Source organism: Carettochelys insculpta, chromosome 2 (genome assembly GCF_033958435.1).
Source record: "Carettochelys insculpta isolate YL-2023 chromosome 2, ASM3395843v1, whole genome shotgun sequence".
Lineage (NCBI taxonomy): Eukaryota > Metazoa > Chordata > Testudines > Carettochelyidae > Carettochelys > Carettochelys insculpta.
Genome location: NC_134138.1, coordinates 77,291,322 through 77,308,847, shown reverse-complemented (window position 1 = coordinate 77,308,847; position 17,526 = coordinate 77,291,322). Strand labels below are relative to the sequence as shown.

Sequence of the window (17,526 nt, the reverse complement as noted above, 5' to 3'; positions counted from 1 at the left end):
ACCACAACCCCTTCCTTTGAGCCCTCAATCCTCCCCAACCCTGCTCAGTAAAGAGGGATGAAGGTGTGGTGAACAAATAACTATTTTATGTAACCAAAGAAAAACACACTGAAAAGAGCCGCTGTACTTACAAACTATTTACAATAAAGCAAAGTGAAAACACCTTTGAACTATGTATGGGGGAGGGTTGGGACAAGTGGTGTGGGGGCCTCAAAACATGGAGGGGTAGAGGGCTTCGTACCTGAGGGGGAGTGGGACCCCAAGTGGCATTGGCCTTGGGATCTGCTCCTGTTGTTGGTTTGGGGCCTGCCTTCAGGCTGGGTTGGGGCCAGTACCGGGTGGGGGTATATAGGAGGTGGGGCTGCAATGGAGGCTGAGTGGGCAGGGGGCGCAGGGGTGGCCTGGGGGCAGAGGGAACAGGCATGGCCCTCAGCCACTGGATCAGGTCTAGGATGCCCTCCTGGGATGGCCAGCAGGGGGAAGGCGGTGGGAGTGGGAGGGATGGTGGGGGTGGGAGCAGCAGCCACTGGTGGCCTCAAAGCAGGACATGAGTTGGTCCCAGGTCCGCGACCACCACTCCTTTTCTGTCCACGGCTGCCACTCCATAATAAGGGTCATCCTCCAGAGGGTGGCATTGTGGTTCCAGTGGAGGTCCTTCTGGATGTGCCAAAGGAGCCTCCAGCTGTGGGCTCAGCCTGGTGGTGAGGTGGGGCCGGCCCAGCCCACGGGCAGTGTAGGTACAGCTGTAAGGAAGATGAGGAGGAGAGATGATGGACCATTCACTCAATGCAGCTCCTCGGTCCCTGCCCCCAACCATGAGCAGCGACCAACATCCTCTATGCCAAGGGATGGGAATGCCCCCACCCCCACACACAAAGGACTAGTGGGCGAGCAGGGGTGTCTGGCCACAGAGGGGTCCCTTCATGGGTGGCTAGGAGCAGCTTCACACTCCCTGGTGCCCCCACCCATCACCTGTAGCTGGCAGCACTGTCCATGGGAGCAGGTGTGGCCTCGCATCTTTGGGCATGCCTGCACGTCAGGTGCTGCGCTCCTCAGGGTGTCTGGGCTCAGGCTGGAGCCCTTGAGGCCAGCCTTGTTCTAGCCATGGCAGGTGTTGGCAGGGCCCCCCAACCCTCTGGGCCTGGGGTTCACCTGGCCTCCCATGAGGCTGGCAGTGGGATGCCATCCAGGTGCTGTCTGCTGGGTGGGGGTGGTGCACATTACCTTGCACATGGTTCCATGTGTGGGGACTGCAGCATGAGGTCCCACTCCACCTGGCCGGGTGATGCTTGAAGCATGCCCCATCTACGCCCGCCTCCCACGTCCGGGAGTGTGTGACACCCTAATACTCACCTAAGGGACCCTCGCCCACTCCAACAATGCCCTGGATGTGGCCTGGCTATCAGGGACTGGGTCCAGGACAATATACTGGCTTCAGCTGGGCTCTGACTCTGTGTCTGGCTCTAGCTCCAATGGGGGTTGGGTCTCAGACGACTTCTCCTCCTCTTGATGGTACTCCTGCTGCAGTGGCGGACGGGGCGGTCTCACGCACCGTGCCCATGCTGCGGTGCAGCGGGGAAGTGTCCTCCTCAGGATGGTGTGGAGCTCACGGTAATAGAAGCAGGTGACGGGTCCTGCCCCAGAGTGTTGGGCAGTGTCCCAGGCCCAGACATACCTCTAGTGAAGCTCTTTAACTTTGGCCTGTACCTGCTCCAGTCTTCTGGGGGTGGGGGAGTCTCCCCCATCCAAGCACATATTGGGGCATTGCAGTGTCTTGCTTTGCGGTCTTGGAGGGTCTCTTCCTCCCTCCACAGGTCCAGCAGGGCCGGGACCTCAGCCCCCACTCCAGGATGGGGCCCACCTCTTGCTGCCCCAGGGTGACTCTTAGGACCCCTCAAGCTGGTATCTCAAGGGCCCATGGGGGTCTCAGGCTGCCTGCTCCTCAGCCATCTGAGACACTCTCACCAGCACTGCAGCCTAGCTCTGCTGCTCCCACGTTCTCAGCTCCCTGGCACAGGGATTTCTGGGCTCCCTGCAGCTTTCAGAGGGGCTGGAGGCAGGGACCATAAGCTGCGTCTACACGTGCACGCTACTTCGAAGTAGCGGCAGTAACTTCGAAATAGCGCCCGTCACGTCTACACGTGTTGGGCGCTATTTCGAAGTTGAAATCGACGTTAGGCGGCGAGACGTCGAAGTCGCTAACCCCATGAGGGGATGGGAATAGCGCCCTACTTCGACGTTCAACATCGAAGTAGGGACGTGTAGACGATCCGCGTCCCGCAACATCGAAATAGCGGGGTCCTCCATGGTGGCCATCAGCTGTGGGGTTGAGAGATACTCTCTCTCCAGCCCTTGCGGGGCTCTGTGGTCACCGTGGGCAGCAGCCCTTAGCCCAGGGCTTCTGGCTGCTGCTGCGGCAGCTGGGGGTCCGTGCTGCATATACAGGGTCTGCAACTAGTTGTTGGCTCTGTGCATCTTGCACTGTTTAATGAAAGTGTGTCTGGGAGGGGCCCTTTAAGGGAGCGACTTGCTGTTGAGTCCGCCCCGTGACCCTGTCTGCAGCTGTGCCTGGCTCCCTTATTTCGATGTGTGCTACTTTGGCATGTAGACGTTCCCTCGTTGTGCCTATTTCGATGTTGGGCTGAGCAACGTCGAAGTTGAACATCGACGTTGCCAGCCCTGGAGGACGTGTAGACGTTATTCATCGAAATAGCCTATTTCGATGTCGCAACATCGAAATAAGCTATTTCGAAGTTGGGTGCACGTGTAGACGTAGCCATAGAGTGCTGTTTGCTGGGGACAGAGTGTCCCCGGGGCACTTGTGCAGTGCCCTGGAGGCCTTTTGTGTAACAGAAGTCCCCCTGGAACATCCAGACCCACGTTTTATTCACAGGTCTCGCTCAAGATCTGTGTGGTAAATGCGTGGTTGCGTAGGTGGTGTAGCAGGGAAGGATTTGGTTTCTTTGACCATGGGATTCTGTTTCGTGAACAGGGATTGCTGAGAAGAGATGGGATCCACCTCATGAAAAGAGGAAAGAGCATCTTTGCGGGCAGGCTTGCAAACCTAGTGAGGAGAGCTTTAAACTAGGTTTGTCGGGGGAAGGTGACACAAGCCCTGAGGTAAGTGGGGAAGGAGGAGGGAACAATCAAGTGGGCTTCCTGGGTGAAGACGAGAAAGTGAGCCAATCAGCCCCTTCTCTAAGATGCTTGTACACTAATGCCAGAAGCCTGGGGAACAAACAGGAAGAATTAGAGGTCCTGGCACAGTCACACAAGTATGAGGTGGTTGGAATAACGGAGACTTGGTGGGACAATTCGCATAACTGGAGCACGGTCATGGAAGGTTATAAATTGTTTAGGAAGGACAGACGGGGAGAAAAGGAGGAGGAGTTGCGCTCTATGTGAGGGAGCAGTATGATTGCTCAGAGCTCCAGTATGAGGAAGGAGAAAATCCAGTTGAGTGTCTTTGGGTTAAGCTTAGAGGTGGAAGTAACAGAGGTGATGTTGTAGTTGGTGTCTGTTATAGGCCGCCAGATCAGGGAGAGGAGATAGATGAGGCTTTCTTCAGGCAGCTTAGTGAAGCTTCCAAATCACATGCCCTGGGTCTCATGAGAGACTTTAATCATCTGGACATTTGTTGGGAGACCAATACATCAGCACACAGACAATCCAGGAAGTTTTTGGAGAATGTTGGGGATAACTTCTTGGCACAAGTGCTGAAGGAACCGACCAGGGGCAGTGCGCAACTTGACCTGCTGCTCACAAACAGAGAAGAACTAGTAGAAGAAATAGAAGTGGGAGGGAACCTGGGCTGCAGTGACCATGAGATCGTAGATTTCAGGATCTGGACGAAAGGAAGAAGGGTGAGCAGTAACATACAGACCCTTGATTTCAGAAGAGCAGACTTTGACTCCCAAACAGACTGGATGAGCAGGATCCCTTGGGAAACGAAGATGAAGGGGAAAAGAGTTGAAGAGAACTGGAAGTATTTTAAAGAAGTCTTTGTGGAGGCACAGGAACAAACAATCCCGCTGCATAGTAAGAAATGCAAACATGGTAGGCAACCAGCTTGGCTTAACAGGGAAATCCTTCGTCAGCTTAAATTCAAAAAGGATGCATACAAGAAATGGAAACGTGGACAGTTGACTAAGGAGGAGTATAAACATACGGCTGGAGAATGCCGGGCAGTAATCAGGAAAGCGAAAGCACAATTGGAACTGCAGCTGGCAAGGGATGTGAAGAGTAACAAGAAGGGTTTCTACAGGCATGTGAACAATACACAGGTTATCGGAGAAGGTGTGGGGCCATTACTGGATGAGGGAGGTAACTAAGTGAAAGATGATGCAGGAAAAGCTGAAGTACTCAATGCTTTTTTTGCCTCCGTCTTCATGGACAAAGTCAACTTCCCCATGACAGTCCTAAACGATGCAGTATGGGAAGGTGGAGGGCAGCCATCTGTGGGGAAGGAACAAGTTCTGAGCTATCTAGAAAAACTAGATGTACACAGATCCATGGGTCTGGATTTAATGCACCCAAGAGTACTGAGGGAATTGGCAGATGTCATTGCCAAACCTTTAGCCATTATCTTCGAAGACTCTTAGAGATTGGGAGAGATCCCAGGTGACTGGAAAAAGGCAAACGTAGTGCCCATCTTTAAAAAAGGAAAGAAGGACAATCCAGGGAACTATAGACCTGTCAGCCTTACCTCAATCCCTGGGAAAATAATGGAGGGAATCCTCAAGGAATCCATTTTGAAGCACTTGGAAGAGGGGAAAGTGATCAAAAGTAGCCAGCATGGATTCACCAGGGGCAAGTCCTGCCTCACCAATCTGATTAGCTTCTATGACGAGGTAACAAGCTCTGTGGACATGGGGAAGTCAGTGGATGTGATATACCTTGACTTCAGCAAGGCTTTTGATACAGTCTTCCACAACATTCTTGTCCATAAGTTAAGGAAATATGGATTGGATCCTTGGACTATAAGATGGATAGAAAGCTGGCTTGATGGTCAGGCCCAAAGGGTAGTGGTCAATGGCTCGATATGTGGATGGCAGTCTGTTTCAAGCGGAGTGCCGCAAGGCTCGGTTCTGGGGCCGGAGTTATTCAACATCTTTATTAATGACCTGGGTGAGGGACTGGATTGCACCCTCTGCAAGTTCGCGGATGACACAAAACTAGGGGGAGAGATAGATACGTTGGATGGTAGACAGAGAATCCAGAGGGACCTGGATAAATTGGAGGACTGGGCCAAAAGAAATCTGATGAGGTTCAATAAGGAGAAGTGTAGAGTCCTACACCTGGGGCGGAAGAATCCCAAACATTGTTACAGGCTGGGGACCGACTGGCTCAGCAGCAGTAGGATGGAAAGGGACCTAGGGGTTATGGTGGATGAAAGGCTGGATATGAGTAAATAGTGTGCCCTTGTAGCCAAGAAAGCTAACGGCATACTGGGGTGCATTAGGAGGAGCATTTCAAGCAGATCTAGAGAAGTAGTTATTCCTCTTTATTCGGCACTGGTGAGGCCACATCTGGAATATTGTGTCCAGTTTTGGGCCCCCCGGTATAAAAAGGATGTGGATTTGCTGGAGCAGGTTCAGCAAAGGGCAACAAAAATGATTAAGGGTCCGGAGCACAAGACCTATGAGGATAAGCTGAGGGATTTGGGCTTGTTTAGTTTACAGAAGAGAAGACTTAGAGGTGATTTAATAGCAGCCTTCAACTTCCTGAAGGGGAGCTCTAAAACGGAGGGTGAGAAACTGTTCTCAGTGGTGTCAGATGGCAGAACAAGGAGTAATGGTCAGAAGTTGAAGAGGGAAAGGTGTAGGTTGGATATTAGGAAAAACTACTTCACCAGGAGGGTGGTGAAGCAGTGGAATGCGTTGCCTAGAGAGGTGGTGGATTCTCCATCCCTTGAGGTCTTTAAGTCCCTGCTGGACAAGGTCCTGGCTGGGATGACTTAGTAGGGGTTGATCCTGCTTGAAGCAGGGGGCTGGACTAGATGACCTCCTGAGGTCCCTTCCAGCCCTATGATTCTGTGATTCTGTGAAGAGGGACGTTCATCCTCATGGCAATAGATTGCGCTTGGTAACCTGGATGCTTTTGTTGACAAAACCCTCTAGCCTGGACATAGCCAGAGAGCAGTTGTACAAATCACCACAATCCTGGCATGAAGTTTCTCCATACGATCAAAACTGCTGGCCAGGCCAATTTAAGAAATGACAGGGCAAAGACAAGCAGGGGATGTGCAGATTCAGCACCTCTCGAGTTCAGCTATCATTCAAAAGATTCACCAACAGTAAATACCACACATTTCTAACTTGAAGTCACAATAAATTATGTTAAACTTGTCTGGTATGAATTTGGATTCTTATTTTTAAGATGTCCACCTAGAATCTTAATTCTCCTCATGTAGGCTACGTCTACACCTGCCCCAAACTTCGAAATGGCCATGCAAATGGCCATTTCAAAGTTTACTAATGAACCGCTGAAATGCATATTCAGCGCTTCATTAGCATGCGGGCGGCAGCGGCGCTTTGAAATTGATGCGCCTTGCCGCCGCGCGGCGCATCCAGACGGGGTTCAATTTTGAAGCGCCGCTGCCGCCCGCATGCTAATGAAGCGCTGAATATGCATTTCAGCGCTTCATTAGTAAACTTCGAAATGGCCATTTGCATGGCCATTTCGAAGTTTGGGGCACGTGTAGACACGGCTGTACTGAGGCAGGGCTCTGTTCTTACTTTCACCGAGTTTATCAGGTGAAATATAAGTGAGTATTTATGTCACCTTGTATTTTTATACACTCAGTTCCACCTGAACCATGGGCCTGCAATCAGCATCTTCATCATAAACTTGCTCATATGAATAGAATAAAACAATGAAAAAGATTTTGTATTCTCTACCTAAAGCACTGCATAGGTTAGCTATTTCACCCACTGTCTGCCATCTATTGTGTCAATGCAAAATTCAGAGTATTTAAATAAAAACATTCATTAACTGAATGTGGTGAACAGAACTAGGGAAAATTCTAAATAATTATAATAATAAAGATCTCCTTCCAGTAGTAGTTAGAGTATGTTAATAAGAAGTTACAGTCTTGTGACCTAATGGCTGCATTTTGTTATTATAAAGCCTCCCTCCGTGGTTTTTCAAAATGCCCACAGGACAGCATATGCTGGCATATGATTAACAAAAGAAAGTGCACATTTTATACAGTAAATATGATTTCCTTGTTTGCCAAGATTAGTTCTCAAAGTACTTAGTTCCTGCTATTGACCCTGCAAGTCTTTTATAGTAATATGCAGGCATTCACTCTTCACTGCTAAATAGAAAAGCTGGTTAAAAATGTTTAAAGCCACAACATGAGGGCATGTGTGTAGATGAGAAAAAGGATACAGAAGCTTAAAAATGTGTACATTATATACATTAGAACTGATGGACTTGTTTGCTTTGATCTTATACCTGGGTTTGAAGTTTCATCATGTCAGCTTCAATTTTAAGATTGGATTCATTTAATTCTTTTATTTCCTCATCCAAGTGTCTGATTTCTTCGTCACTTTCAATACCTGCAAAAAGGCAGATGGACCAAAGTCAGGTTTAAAGGTGCACATGTAAAAAGTAGTTGTATTCTGGGAGTACCTGTATACTGTCTTTCAGATTAAACTGCAGATCTTTACTTGGGTTTTTACTAATGTTGTTTGTCAAAAGTGTGCCCTATGTTGAAATATCTTGGAAAGCAGGAAGAGTGATCAAGGGTCAAAGGGCAAGCTGAGTTTCACTGAGCTACTGTATTTCCCATCTGAATGAGAACCTCTGCTGCTCAATAAAACAAGCAACCACATCAGGGGAAGAAATGTGAGAGGGAAAGGGGATCAGTGGGCACTGAGTGGAGAATATTCCAAATACAGCGTTTAAAAACCATACAAGTGGGTATATGTTACAGTTTTGGTGGAGATTTTTAGATGTAGCAGAAAGGGAGCAGTTCCTTTGCCTCCCTCCTTTCCCCCCCACCAGCCCCCAGACAGTCAGATCCTCCTGACTCCATTGACTTTAATAGAGCTGAGAGAATTGAAACCAGCTGAAGATCTAGTCTGATGGTGCAGGGAGCTCTGTATGGGCCGACCCACAGAGACGAATCAGGCCCTTAGTTTACTGTGACACATGAGCCACGTCTACACGTGCCAGCTACTTCGAAGTAGCCGCGCCAACTTCGAAATAGTGCCCGCCACGTCTACACGTGGCAAGCGCTATTTCGAAGTTGAAATCGACGTAAGGCGGCGAGACGTCGAAGTCGCTATCCCCATCAGGAGATGGGAATAGCACCCTACTTCAATGCTGAACAGCCATCAGCTGAGGGGTTGAGAGACGCTCTCTCCAGCCCCTGCGAGGCTCTATGGTCACCGTGTGCAGCAGCCCTTAGCCCAGGGCTTCTGGCTGCTGCTGCTGCAGCTGGGGATCCATGCTGCATGCACAGGGTCTGCAACCAGTTGTCGGCTCTGTGGATCTTGTGCTGTTTAGTGCAAGTGTGTCTGGCAGGGGGCCTTTAAGGGAGCGGCTAGCTGTTGCCCGGGAAGTGCTAGTCCACCCTGTGACCCTGTCTGCAGCTGTTCCTGGCACCCTTATTTCGATGTGGGCCGCTTTGGCATGTAGACACTCCCCTGCAGCGCCTACTTCGATGTGGTGCTGCCCAACGTCAACGTTGAACGTCGATGGCACCAGCCCTGGAGGACGTGTAGATGCTATTCATCGAAATAGCGTATTTTGATTTCGCTACATTGAAATAAACTATTTTGATGTAGCCTTCACGTGTAGACGTAGCTATGGTGTGGCTTACATAACACTGTGAAAGGGAAACTGGAGCGAGGCCAAAGGAGGCAAATACATCATGGGCTATGTGTAGATTACAGTGATTTGTGAACTGAAGTTTCCTTGGAAGATATCTTCTGACAAAACTTCTGTCGACAGATCATGGCCAAACTGCCAAGTGGATCATAAGAGTGATCTGCTCTGTTGACAGAGAGCAGATGGACTGCCCAGCTGCTCTCCTAACCAAATGGCCAACTGGAAGCACAGCAGACAGAGCTGCCCGGTGTCCCACAAGCCCTGTCTGTTGACAGAGGGCCCCTTGGAACTTCCAGACTGGCTTTCTGTCAACAGCTCTCTGTCGCCAGGGGTGTTCTACTGCATGGGGAGGAAGACAAGACTGTCAACAAAAGTGCTGCATTCTGTCAACTTACTGTCGACAGAACACCTTGGAAATGCTCTGTATATTTTCTTGACAAAACCCTCTGGGGTAGACATAGCCATGGAGAAAAAGCTGCCCCTCCAGCTGAAAGAACACGCAACAGCCTCCATAAAACCCTGATCCTGAGACGTACTAAGCATCCATCACCCGCCGCGATGAATGTTTTCCCCTCACTATCATGTTGGGTCAAATTAGGCTTACAGATCAATAATTTTTTATTGCAGAAGCACCCACAGGCTCTATGTTCAGTGCCCCGTTGTGCTTGGTACAATGTCCGCACGCAGTGAGAGACAGTCCCTGTCCTGAAGCCCTTATAGTCTAAATAGACATTATGGACAAAGAATGGGGCATACAGAGAGATGACTTCACCAAGGTTAAGATGCAAGTTAAAGAATATCACTAAATTTCCTGAATGCTGTCCCTGAGCCCTTCCCACTGGACTGAACAGAATCTTTAACTCTTGGATGGTTGTTCCATTCTATTTAATGTGGTGAAAACAGTCATAGCAGGAGACTGAGCAATTTAATATGATATTAGTGGGAACGAGATTGCTAACTTCTGCTTTTAACATGTATTCCTCTGTGGGTTTGTTAGAAAATTTTTATCAGGCTGAGGTAATGCCTTCTAGTTAATAACATCCCCACCCCAAACCTGAATCAGTCTTAGTTGTTAGTTACTCTGTGTGACCGTATGTTATGTTCCATAGATGTAAATGATGTGTGGACGATGTATATCTTCTGTGAAGACATTTTTGTTATTGTTTTTAAAGAAATTTTAAGACATTTTACCTATTTTCAGATCCCTTTACAGTGTCCAATTACTATAAATAGGTGACATGTAAATGAGAATCGGGTCCCCAGCCACTGTATAAATGTAATCATTTGCACGTCTCCTTACCCCCGCTTGCTTTAAGCTTGATAGTCATTAGTTCTTCTGAGATTTTGCCCTTTTTTATGGCTTGTGCATTCAGAGGACACCCTGACAAGCTTAAAAAAATAAGAAAAAAGAAGAGAAAAAACAGTGTGACCCATGAGAAAATAGAAGCAATCCTTTCACAGTAGTATTACAGTGCTCACGTTCAGACCTCTGTTCCTAAGGTCATGTCAGCAGCTCCATTATAACCTTGTTAAAGGGGATAAAATAATTCACAAAGAGCTATTTTAGCAGAAAAAAAAATCAGGCTTGAAAATTGGCACTGAAGTCTCAGTCTCAAAGCAAACTATACTTACAGATATTTCAGACAAATCAAAATAGCAGTGGCAGATACTTTAAGGTGATATGAGTGTAATATTTATAGAAATCTTGAGGTCATATTTTTCCATCAATTTTTTAGCACATATTACTCTGTGCTTATTGTGGAATTATGCTTCAGAATAAAGGGGGCAGTAGCATCCCTTTCAATGGTGAGTATACTTCAAAAAACAAACAAACAAAGAAACAAAAACCTGATGTGCAGATTTTCACTGTGCCTAACTATAGGATAATTTGATGACACATAATGATCTATGTGGTGATACCTCGTTTTATATTATAGTCTGAAATATTTTTAAATGATTGTGTTATATGTAGTCACTTTACTTTTTTGTTGACTGTCAGAGCTATTTGCTATTTCAAATCTTATAGTTTGGGGTAATTATGTGAGACTATTTTTATAGTAAAGCACTAAGGTTGACTGTGCAGTCTTTAAAAGTGAACAATAAGATTTATCCTTGTGTTCAAGAAATGGCAGAGGGATTCATATTCTGATGTAGTCAAGCTGGAAGTGATGGAAAAGTTTGCACCAAGGGGCAAACTTCTGATTTTGAATAATGTGTTAAAAATAAGAATTCTAATGTAAGTGGTATTTCCACGCAGGGGTCAATGAGAACTTCTAGAATTTGAAATACAGTCCACTGTTTCTTTGTCTTGAGCAGACTGCTGGTCAGAAGGATGCCTCAATCTTAGTAGGCCAGCAGGAAGTTGTCTGATCTTCTCTATACTGGGGAAATACATCATCTTACAAATTATGTTAACTAGTGGCATTCTTAAGATTTTTTTTCTCCTTGTAATGTAACACAGATTTCATGTACACTTTCTCCTGCATTGGTATGGCAAGCAAGATTTTTGCAATTTGTTCAATGACAAAATAAATGGAATTGTTGCTTTTGCAAAACCTTTTGGTAAAATTTCAAAAACATTTTGGATTAGCTGATAAAGATATGCAACTGATATTGATAATTTCACATATGTCAAGCTACTTTCAACTACAGAAACCCTATAATCAGACTCAGGGAATCTAGCAAGATCTGTGAAAGTCATTGTCTTATGGGCAATATTAAAATAGTTCTAATTGCATGCAAGATCTCAATTTATTCAGCTTCTACCACCTCAACAGATATACAAACTTTTCATAAGAATTCAGTATCATTGAATTAGATTATAGCTCTATTTTTTGAAAGTGACACTACAGTGCATTGTCAAGAAAAAACAACAAAAAAGAGAGAAAACACAAAATTATACCTTCTGTGGGTGACAAAAACATTATTAACATGACCCAGCCCGTTGCAGCCCGGCAAAGGACAGTGTGGCAGCTCTTGTTTGTTCAGTTTCCAGGATAATGAAGACCCATTGAGAGGACTCTCCTTCTGTCTCTTGGCAGCCAAAGGACAACCAGAAGCAGTGCGATGAGAAGTGTATTTACCTGATATGTGACCTTGGCCATCACAGCCTATCACTGGACATCTATAAAAACATAGCAAAAGAGTCCTTATATTTACTTAAGAGAACAGAAAACAACAGTCCAACAATAATCAGTCTAAGAAAAGGAATCTAAATGGCAAATATTCTTTCTGTGCTATTGTATCAGGGCTTGATCTGGAGAGGGACCTGAATCTTCCATTGATGTCAGTGAGAATTATGGGCTTTTGGCAAACGTTAGGCCTGAACATTTACAATACAGCTGTATGTTTTAACACCGTCAGCACAGACAGCACACAAAATTGTGTCAAAGAGGAAAAAAATGCTATTAGGTGAATAAATATCACATTTTAATGGCTCTGTTTTCTATTCAGATATTTGGCAAAAGCAAAAAAAAAATGCATTTTCTGTGGAAAACTGTTATTTTCCAAATACATTCCTTGCCGAGGTGAAACCTGGCAGTTGTGCAGAGCGCTGATAGCATTAACAAGAGCATTCATAGGGCCTTTCATATGACATACCAGCCACCTGAGAGGCAATCACTAACTGACATTCTAAATCAGGGGTCAGCAACCTTTCTGAGGTGGAATGCTGAAATCCAATCTTTTGACCTTCATGTATGGTCCAAGTGCTGGTCCAAATGTCAGAGGGAGTTTTTAAAAACGCTAATAGTCCTTCATGCAACAGCTTGGGTGCATCTACACTAGTCGACTATTTTGAAGTAGCCGGTACAACGCTGAAATAGCATGCGTTGTGTTTACATGCACCGTGTGCTATTTCGACGTTGAAATCGATGTTAGGCAGTGAGACGTCGAAATCACTATTCCTATCCGAAGATGGGAATAGCGGCCCACTTAGACGTTCAGCGTTGAAGTAGTGCATGTCTAGACGATCTGCGTCCTGCTACTTCAAAATAGCGGGGTCCTCCATGGTGGCAATCAGCTGAAGGGTTGAGATGCTCTGTCCAGCCCCTGTGGGGCTCTATGGTCCCCGCATGCAGCAGCCCTTAAAGCACCATGGACATGGATTTCCTTTCGCAGGAAGCTGAGAGTGTGCAAGCAGCAGCACATGCACGTGCTAGCCCTGCATGCCCTCTATAGACCGCAACCCAACCACCCAGCGCCATGGCATCACACCAGTCCCCAGAGAGACCCCAGGGCTCCCCCCCTGAAGGGACCCAGGCACTCCCACCAGCCAAATGGGGGGGGGCAAAAAGAGGTGGGGCCCCTCCTGGTCGGAGGCCTAGCTCCGAGATCTGCTGGGGCTCTGGGGTGAGGAGGAGGTGCTCCACGTGATGGGGAGCAAGCGGCGGAACACAGAAGCATTCGCCAAACTGGGTGAGGGGCTGGCCACCTGGGGTCACCCTGCCTGCACTCCAGATCATGTCCAGAGCAAGGTGAAGGAGTTGCGGCACAGTTCTGCCCAGGCCTGGGACTTGGCCAGCCAGTCTGGGGCCGCCCGCACCGCTTGCCCCTATTACAGGGAGCTCATCCTGGGACCCCAGGACACCTCCTGCCACCCTTGACACCATGGCTGACAAGCCCCAGCAGGCCTTGGAGCCGGAATCCAGCCTGGAGGCCAGCCCCACACCCCAGGGCCTGCCTGAGGAGCCCCCACTTGGGACGGCAGAGGAGGGGTCTAGCAGCAAGCGGGGGGGGGGGGGGGGGTTCCTCATAGACTTCCCCTCTCGGAGCACTAGCTGGGTGTCTGCCCACTGGGGCTCCTCTGACCGTGATAATGGACGGTCAGGTACGTACCCCACAGGGCACATACCCCCAGGCCACGGGGTGAGGGCACCAGACATGACTGGGAGCCTCACACACCCCCAGTGGACCCCAACCCACAAGTGCCCAGCCATAGCATGGTCCCAGGACAGCAGCATGGCCATCAGCACCTATCAGCACCCACACCCATGGACAGCACTGTGCCCTAACCCTGGAGGCTGGGGGACCATGCACTGGGGATGCCCAACAGGGACATCACACCCACTAATGGGGACGGAGACCCAGCACCCAAGGGGGTATGGGGAGAACAGACCAGGGCCAGGGCACAGTACTAACAGCCTTCCCCTCCCTCTCTCTTTCTCTGCAGCTGCACCATCCAAGGCCCCAGGCAGCCAGGCACCCTCCATCGTACCCGACAGCCTGCCGGAGGTCAGCCACCGCCAGCGCCCGGGGACACCCCCAAGGCCAGCGGGATGGTCACACCGCCGACGGACCCAGGGGATGGCCCCCGTGGACCCGCAGCTTCTGGCAGCTCTCCAGCGGCAGACGAGGTGGGCAATGAGAGACTTTGGTTTGAATGGGAGGAGTCCACCCGGTGCTGGGCAGTGTGGCAGGAATTCATGGGGGTATTCCGGGACACAGCCGGGTCAATCCGGAAGGCTGTCACCCAGCTCTCACACCCCACTGCCCCCCATGCCACCCTCCCTGCTGCTCCACCCAATGCCCCTCGCCGCTCCATCTGCTTCACCCCCTGCCTCACCACCAACCGCCCCACCTGCTGTGCTGCCTGCCGTGCTGCCTGCCAGCCCCCCAGGACTGGAGCCCACTGGGGCTGAAGACCAGCCAGTGGAAGCATCCTGACCATACCTGCCAGTCCTCCTGACCCCCAGCCAGTCATGCCGGGGACCGCGGACAAAGGGGGGGTCGCGACCCTTACCCGCCTGAGGTCGCACACCTCTACACCCACCCCAGACTGATGGGCCAATGGCCGAGACATCTGCTGGGCCCCCATTTGTATATAGTTGTCCCCCTTGTGTATAGTTGTTCTCCTTGTATCTAGTTGTCCTCCTTTGTATATTGGTTGCAGTTTTAGTTGTGCACATAACACAGTTCAATAATTCAGTTTTATTTTCCAAAGAACCTGAGAAGTGTGCTTGTTGGGGGGATGGTGTGCGGGCAGGGGTGGCAGTGTGTGGGTAATGCAGACGGTGTGTGGAGGGCCCTCCAGGGAAGGCCCCTCACAGTGGGCCTGGTGACTGGGTGCAGTGCCCAGCTGGGAGGACGCCTGTTCCGGCATCGACTGCCCACCCCTGGATGAAGGCCTCCCCCTTGCTCTCGACAATGTTGTGGAGCATGCAGCACACGCTCACAGCCTGGGGGATGTTCTGGAAGCCGACCTCCAGGCAGGCAAGGAGGCACCACCAGCGGCCCTTCAGGCAGCTGAAGGTGCTCTCCACCACCCGGTGGGCATGGTTCAGGCGGGCATTGAACTGTTCCTGGCTGGCATTGAGGTGGCTGGTGTATGGGTGCATGAGCCAGGGCTGGAAGGGGTAGGCCACATCCACCATGAGGCAGAGAGGCACGGTGGTGTACCCTAGAGGGATCTCCCTCCGGGGGTTGTAGGTCCCTGCCTCCAGCCAGCAGCACAGGCCCGAGTTCCAGAAGACGCAGGCGTCGTGTGTGCAGCCGGGCCAACCCACGTAGACATCCTGGAAGTGGCCCCACCTGTCCACCATGGCCTGCAGGACCACGGAGCGGTAGCCCCTGTGGTTGATGTATCTTCCCCTTCTCTGGTCCGGGGCGTGGATGGGGATGTGGGTCCTGTCCAGGGCCCCGAAGCAGTACGGGAACCCCATGGTGGCAAATCTGGTGATGGCTGCATCCAGGTCCCCGAGTTGGATGACCCTCTGCAGCAGCATGGCATTGAGTGCACGGACCACCTGTGGGTAGGGAACACAAGTGCCCATGAAGGTGTGCAGGGTGCCCCAGGCCCTCCCCGCCAGACCCCCTCCCAGGCATCTCTTTGGGTATCCCTCGCCCACCCCCTCCTTCCCTGGCAGCCCTCCCTCCTCAGGCCCACACCCCTGGCTCCTGCCCCCAGTGGGTGAGTGCCCAGGCCTCCTTACCTCCATGATAACGGCCGGGCCTTTTCCACTCCAAACTGGTGTCCCACAGAGCAGTAGCTGTCTGGAGTGGCCAGCTTCCAGACAGCTATTGTGACCCTCTTCTCGACAGGGAGGATGTACTGCATCCAGGTGTCCTGGTGCCTCAGTGCAGGGATGAGCCACTCGCAGAGCTGCAGGAAGGTCTGCTGGCACATGCGGAAGTTCCGTAGCTACTGGTCATCATCCCACTCCCCCATGACCAGCTTCTCCCACCACTCAGAGCTGGTGGGGTAGCTCCAGAGGCGGCGGAGCACCCAGCGGGGGAAGAAGAGTGGTCAGGAGTGTCCCCATCTGCCCCCTGGGAGGGGTCCCCTGCCAGGAGCTGCTGGGTGGCCTCCTGTGCAGTACCTAGCAGGGCGCTTGCTCCCTGGGTGACTACGTGGAGGGCTTCCAGCTGTTGCTGCTGCTGCTACTGAGAGTCCATAGCTGCTGTGCGTCAGTCTGCAAGAGTGTGGCTAGCGCTCTGCAGACCTCGTGCTGTGCAGACCAGGTGTGTCTGGGAGGGGCCCTTTAAAGGAGCGGCTTGCTGTTGCCCCGGAAGGGCTAGTCCAGCCTTTGATCCTGTCTGCGGGCTTTTCTGGCCCCTTATTTCAATGGGGAATGCTTTTGTGTGTGGACGCTCCGCATTTCCTTCTGGGGTGGCTCCTTTCGATGTTCCCTGTCACTACTTTGACACTGAATGTTGACAGCACCAGCCCTGGAGGCTGTGTAGACGATACGCATTGAAGTAGCCAATTTCGATGTTCTTACTTTGAAATAGGCTACTTTGACATAATGTGCTAGTGTAAATGTAGCCCTTTATTAATAAATAAGTTAAGATGCAGAGCTTTACCATTTAGGTGGTGGTTGGTAGCATTAACTGATTAGTTAATCAGTTAACTAATCTAATTAGTTTCTACAATTAGTTTCTATTAATCTGACCAATCTGATTAATTTCTACAATGAGATAACTGGCGCTGTGGATAGGGGAAAATCAATGGATGTGATTTATCTTGATTTTAGCAAAGCTTTTGATACAGTCTCCCACAATATTTTTGTCGGCATGTTAAAGGAATGTGGATTGGATAAATGGACAGTAAGATGGATAGAAAGCTGGCTAGAAGGTCAGGTCCAGAGGGCAGTGATCAGCAGCTCGATGTCGGGATGGTGGTCGGTTTCTAGTGGAGTGCCCCAAGGTTTGGGTCTGGGTCCTGTTCTGTTCAACATATTTATCACTAACAGAGAGTAAGCTGTGCTAGTCTATACACTATCAACACAAAAAGCAGTCAAGTAGCACTTTAAAGACTAGCAAAATAGTTTATTAGGTGAGCTTTTGTGGGACAGACCCACTTCTTCAGACCAGAGCCAGACCAGAACAGACTCAATATTTAAGACACAGAGAACCAAAAACAGTAAGCAAGGAGGACAAATCAGAAAAAGATAAGCAAGGTGAGCAAATCAGAGAGTGGAGGGGTGGGAGGGAAGGTCAAGAATTAGATTGAGCCAAGTATGCAGACGAGCCCCTATAGTGACTCAGAAAGTTCCCATCATGATTTAAACCATGTGTTAATGTGCCGAATTTGAATATAAAAGCCAGCTCAGCTGCTTCTCTTTCCAAAACGGTGCGATAATTCCTCTTCAGTAACACACATACTTTTAGGTCATTGACAGAATGCGAAGAAGCTGGAGGGAGGCTGTTCGCAGTGGTCACGGATGGCAGAACACGGAACAATGGTCTCAA

General features: G+C 49.7%; 1 protein-coding gene across 4 annotated transcripts in view; it reads right to left on the bottom strand.

Moving 5' to 3' along the window:
• The window catches only part of ST18 (ST18 C2H2C-type zinc finger transcription factor), a 75,260-nt gene that overhangs the window by 7,529 nt on the left and 50,205 nt on the right, over positions 1–17,526 (bottom strand). For all 4 annotated transcript variants that reach the window (XM_074985800.1, XM_074985799.1, XM_074985801.1 and 1 more), the window contains 3 exons: positions 11,741–11,962; positions 10,139–10,227; positions 7,459–7,562 (listed from right to left, as the gene is read on the bottom strand). In XM_074985800.1, coding sequence (XP_074841901.1) covers positions 7,459–7,562; positions 10,139–10,227; positions 11,741–11,962 — 415 coding nt within the window. The remainder of the gene's footprint in view (positions 1–7,458; positions 7,563–10,138; positions 10,228–11,740; positions 11,963–17,526) is intronic.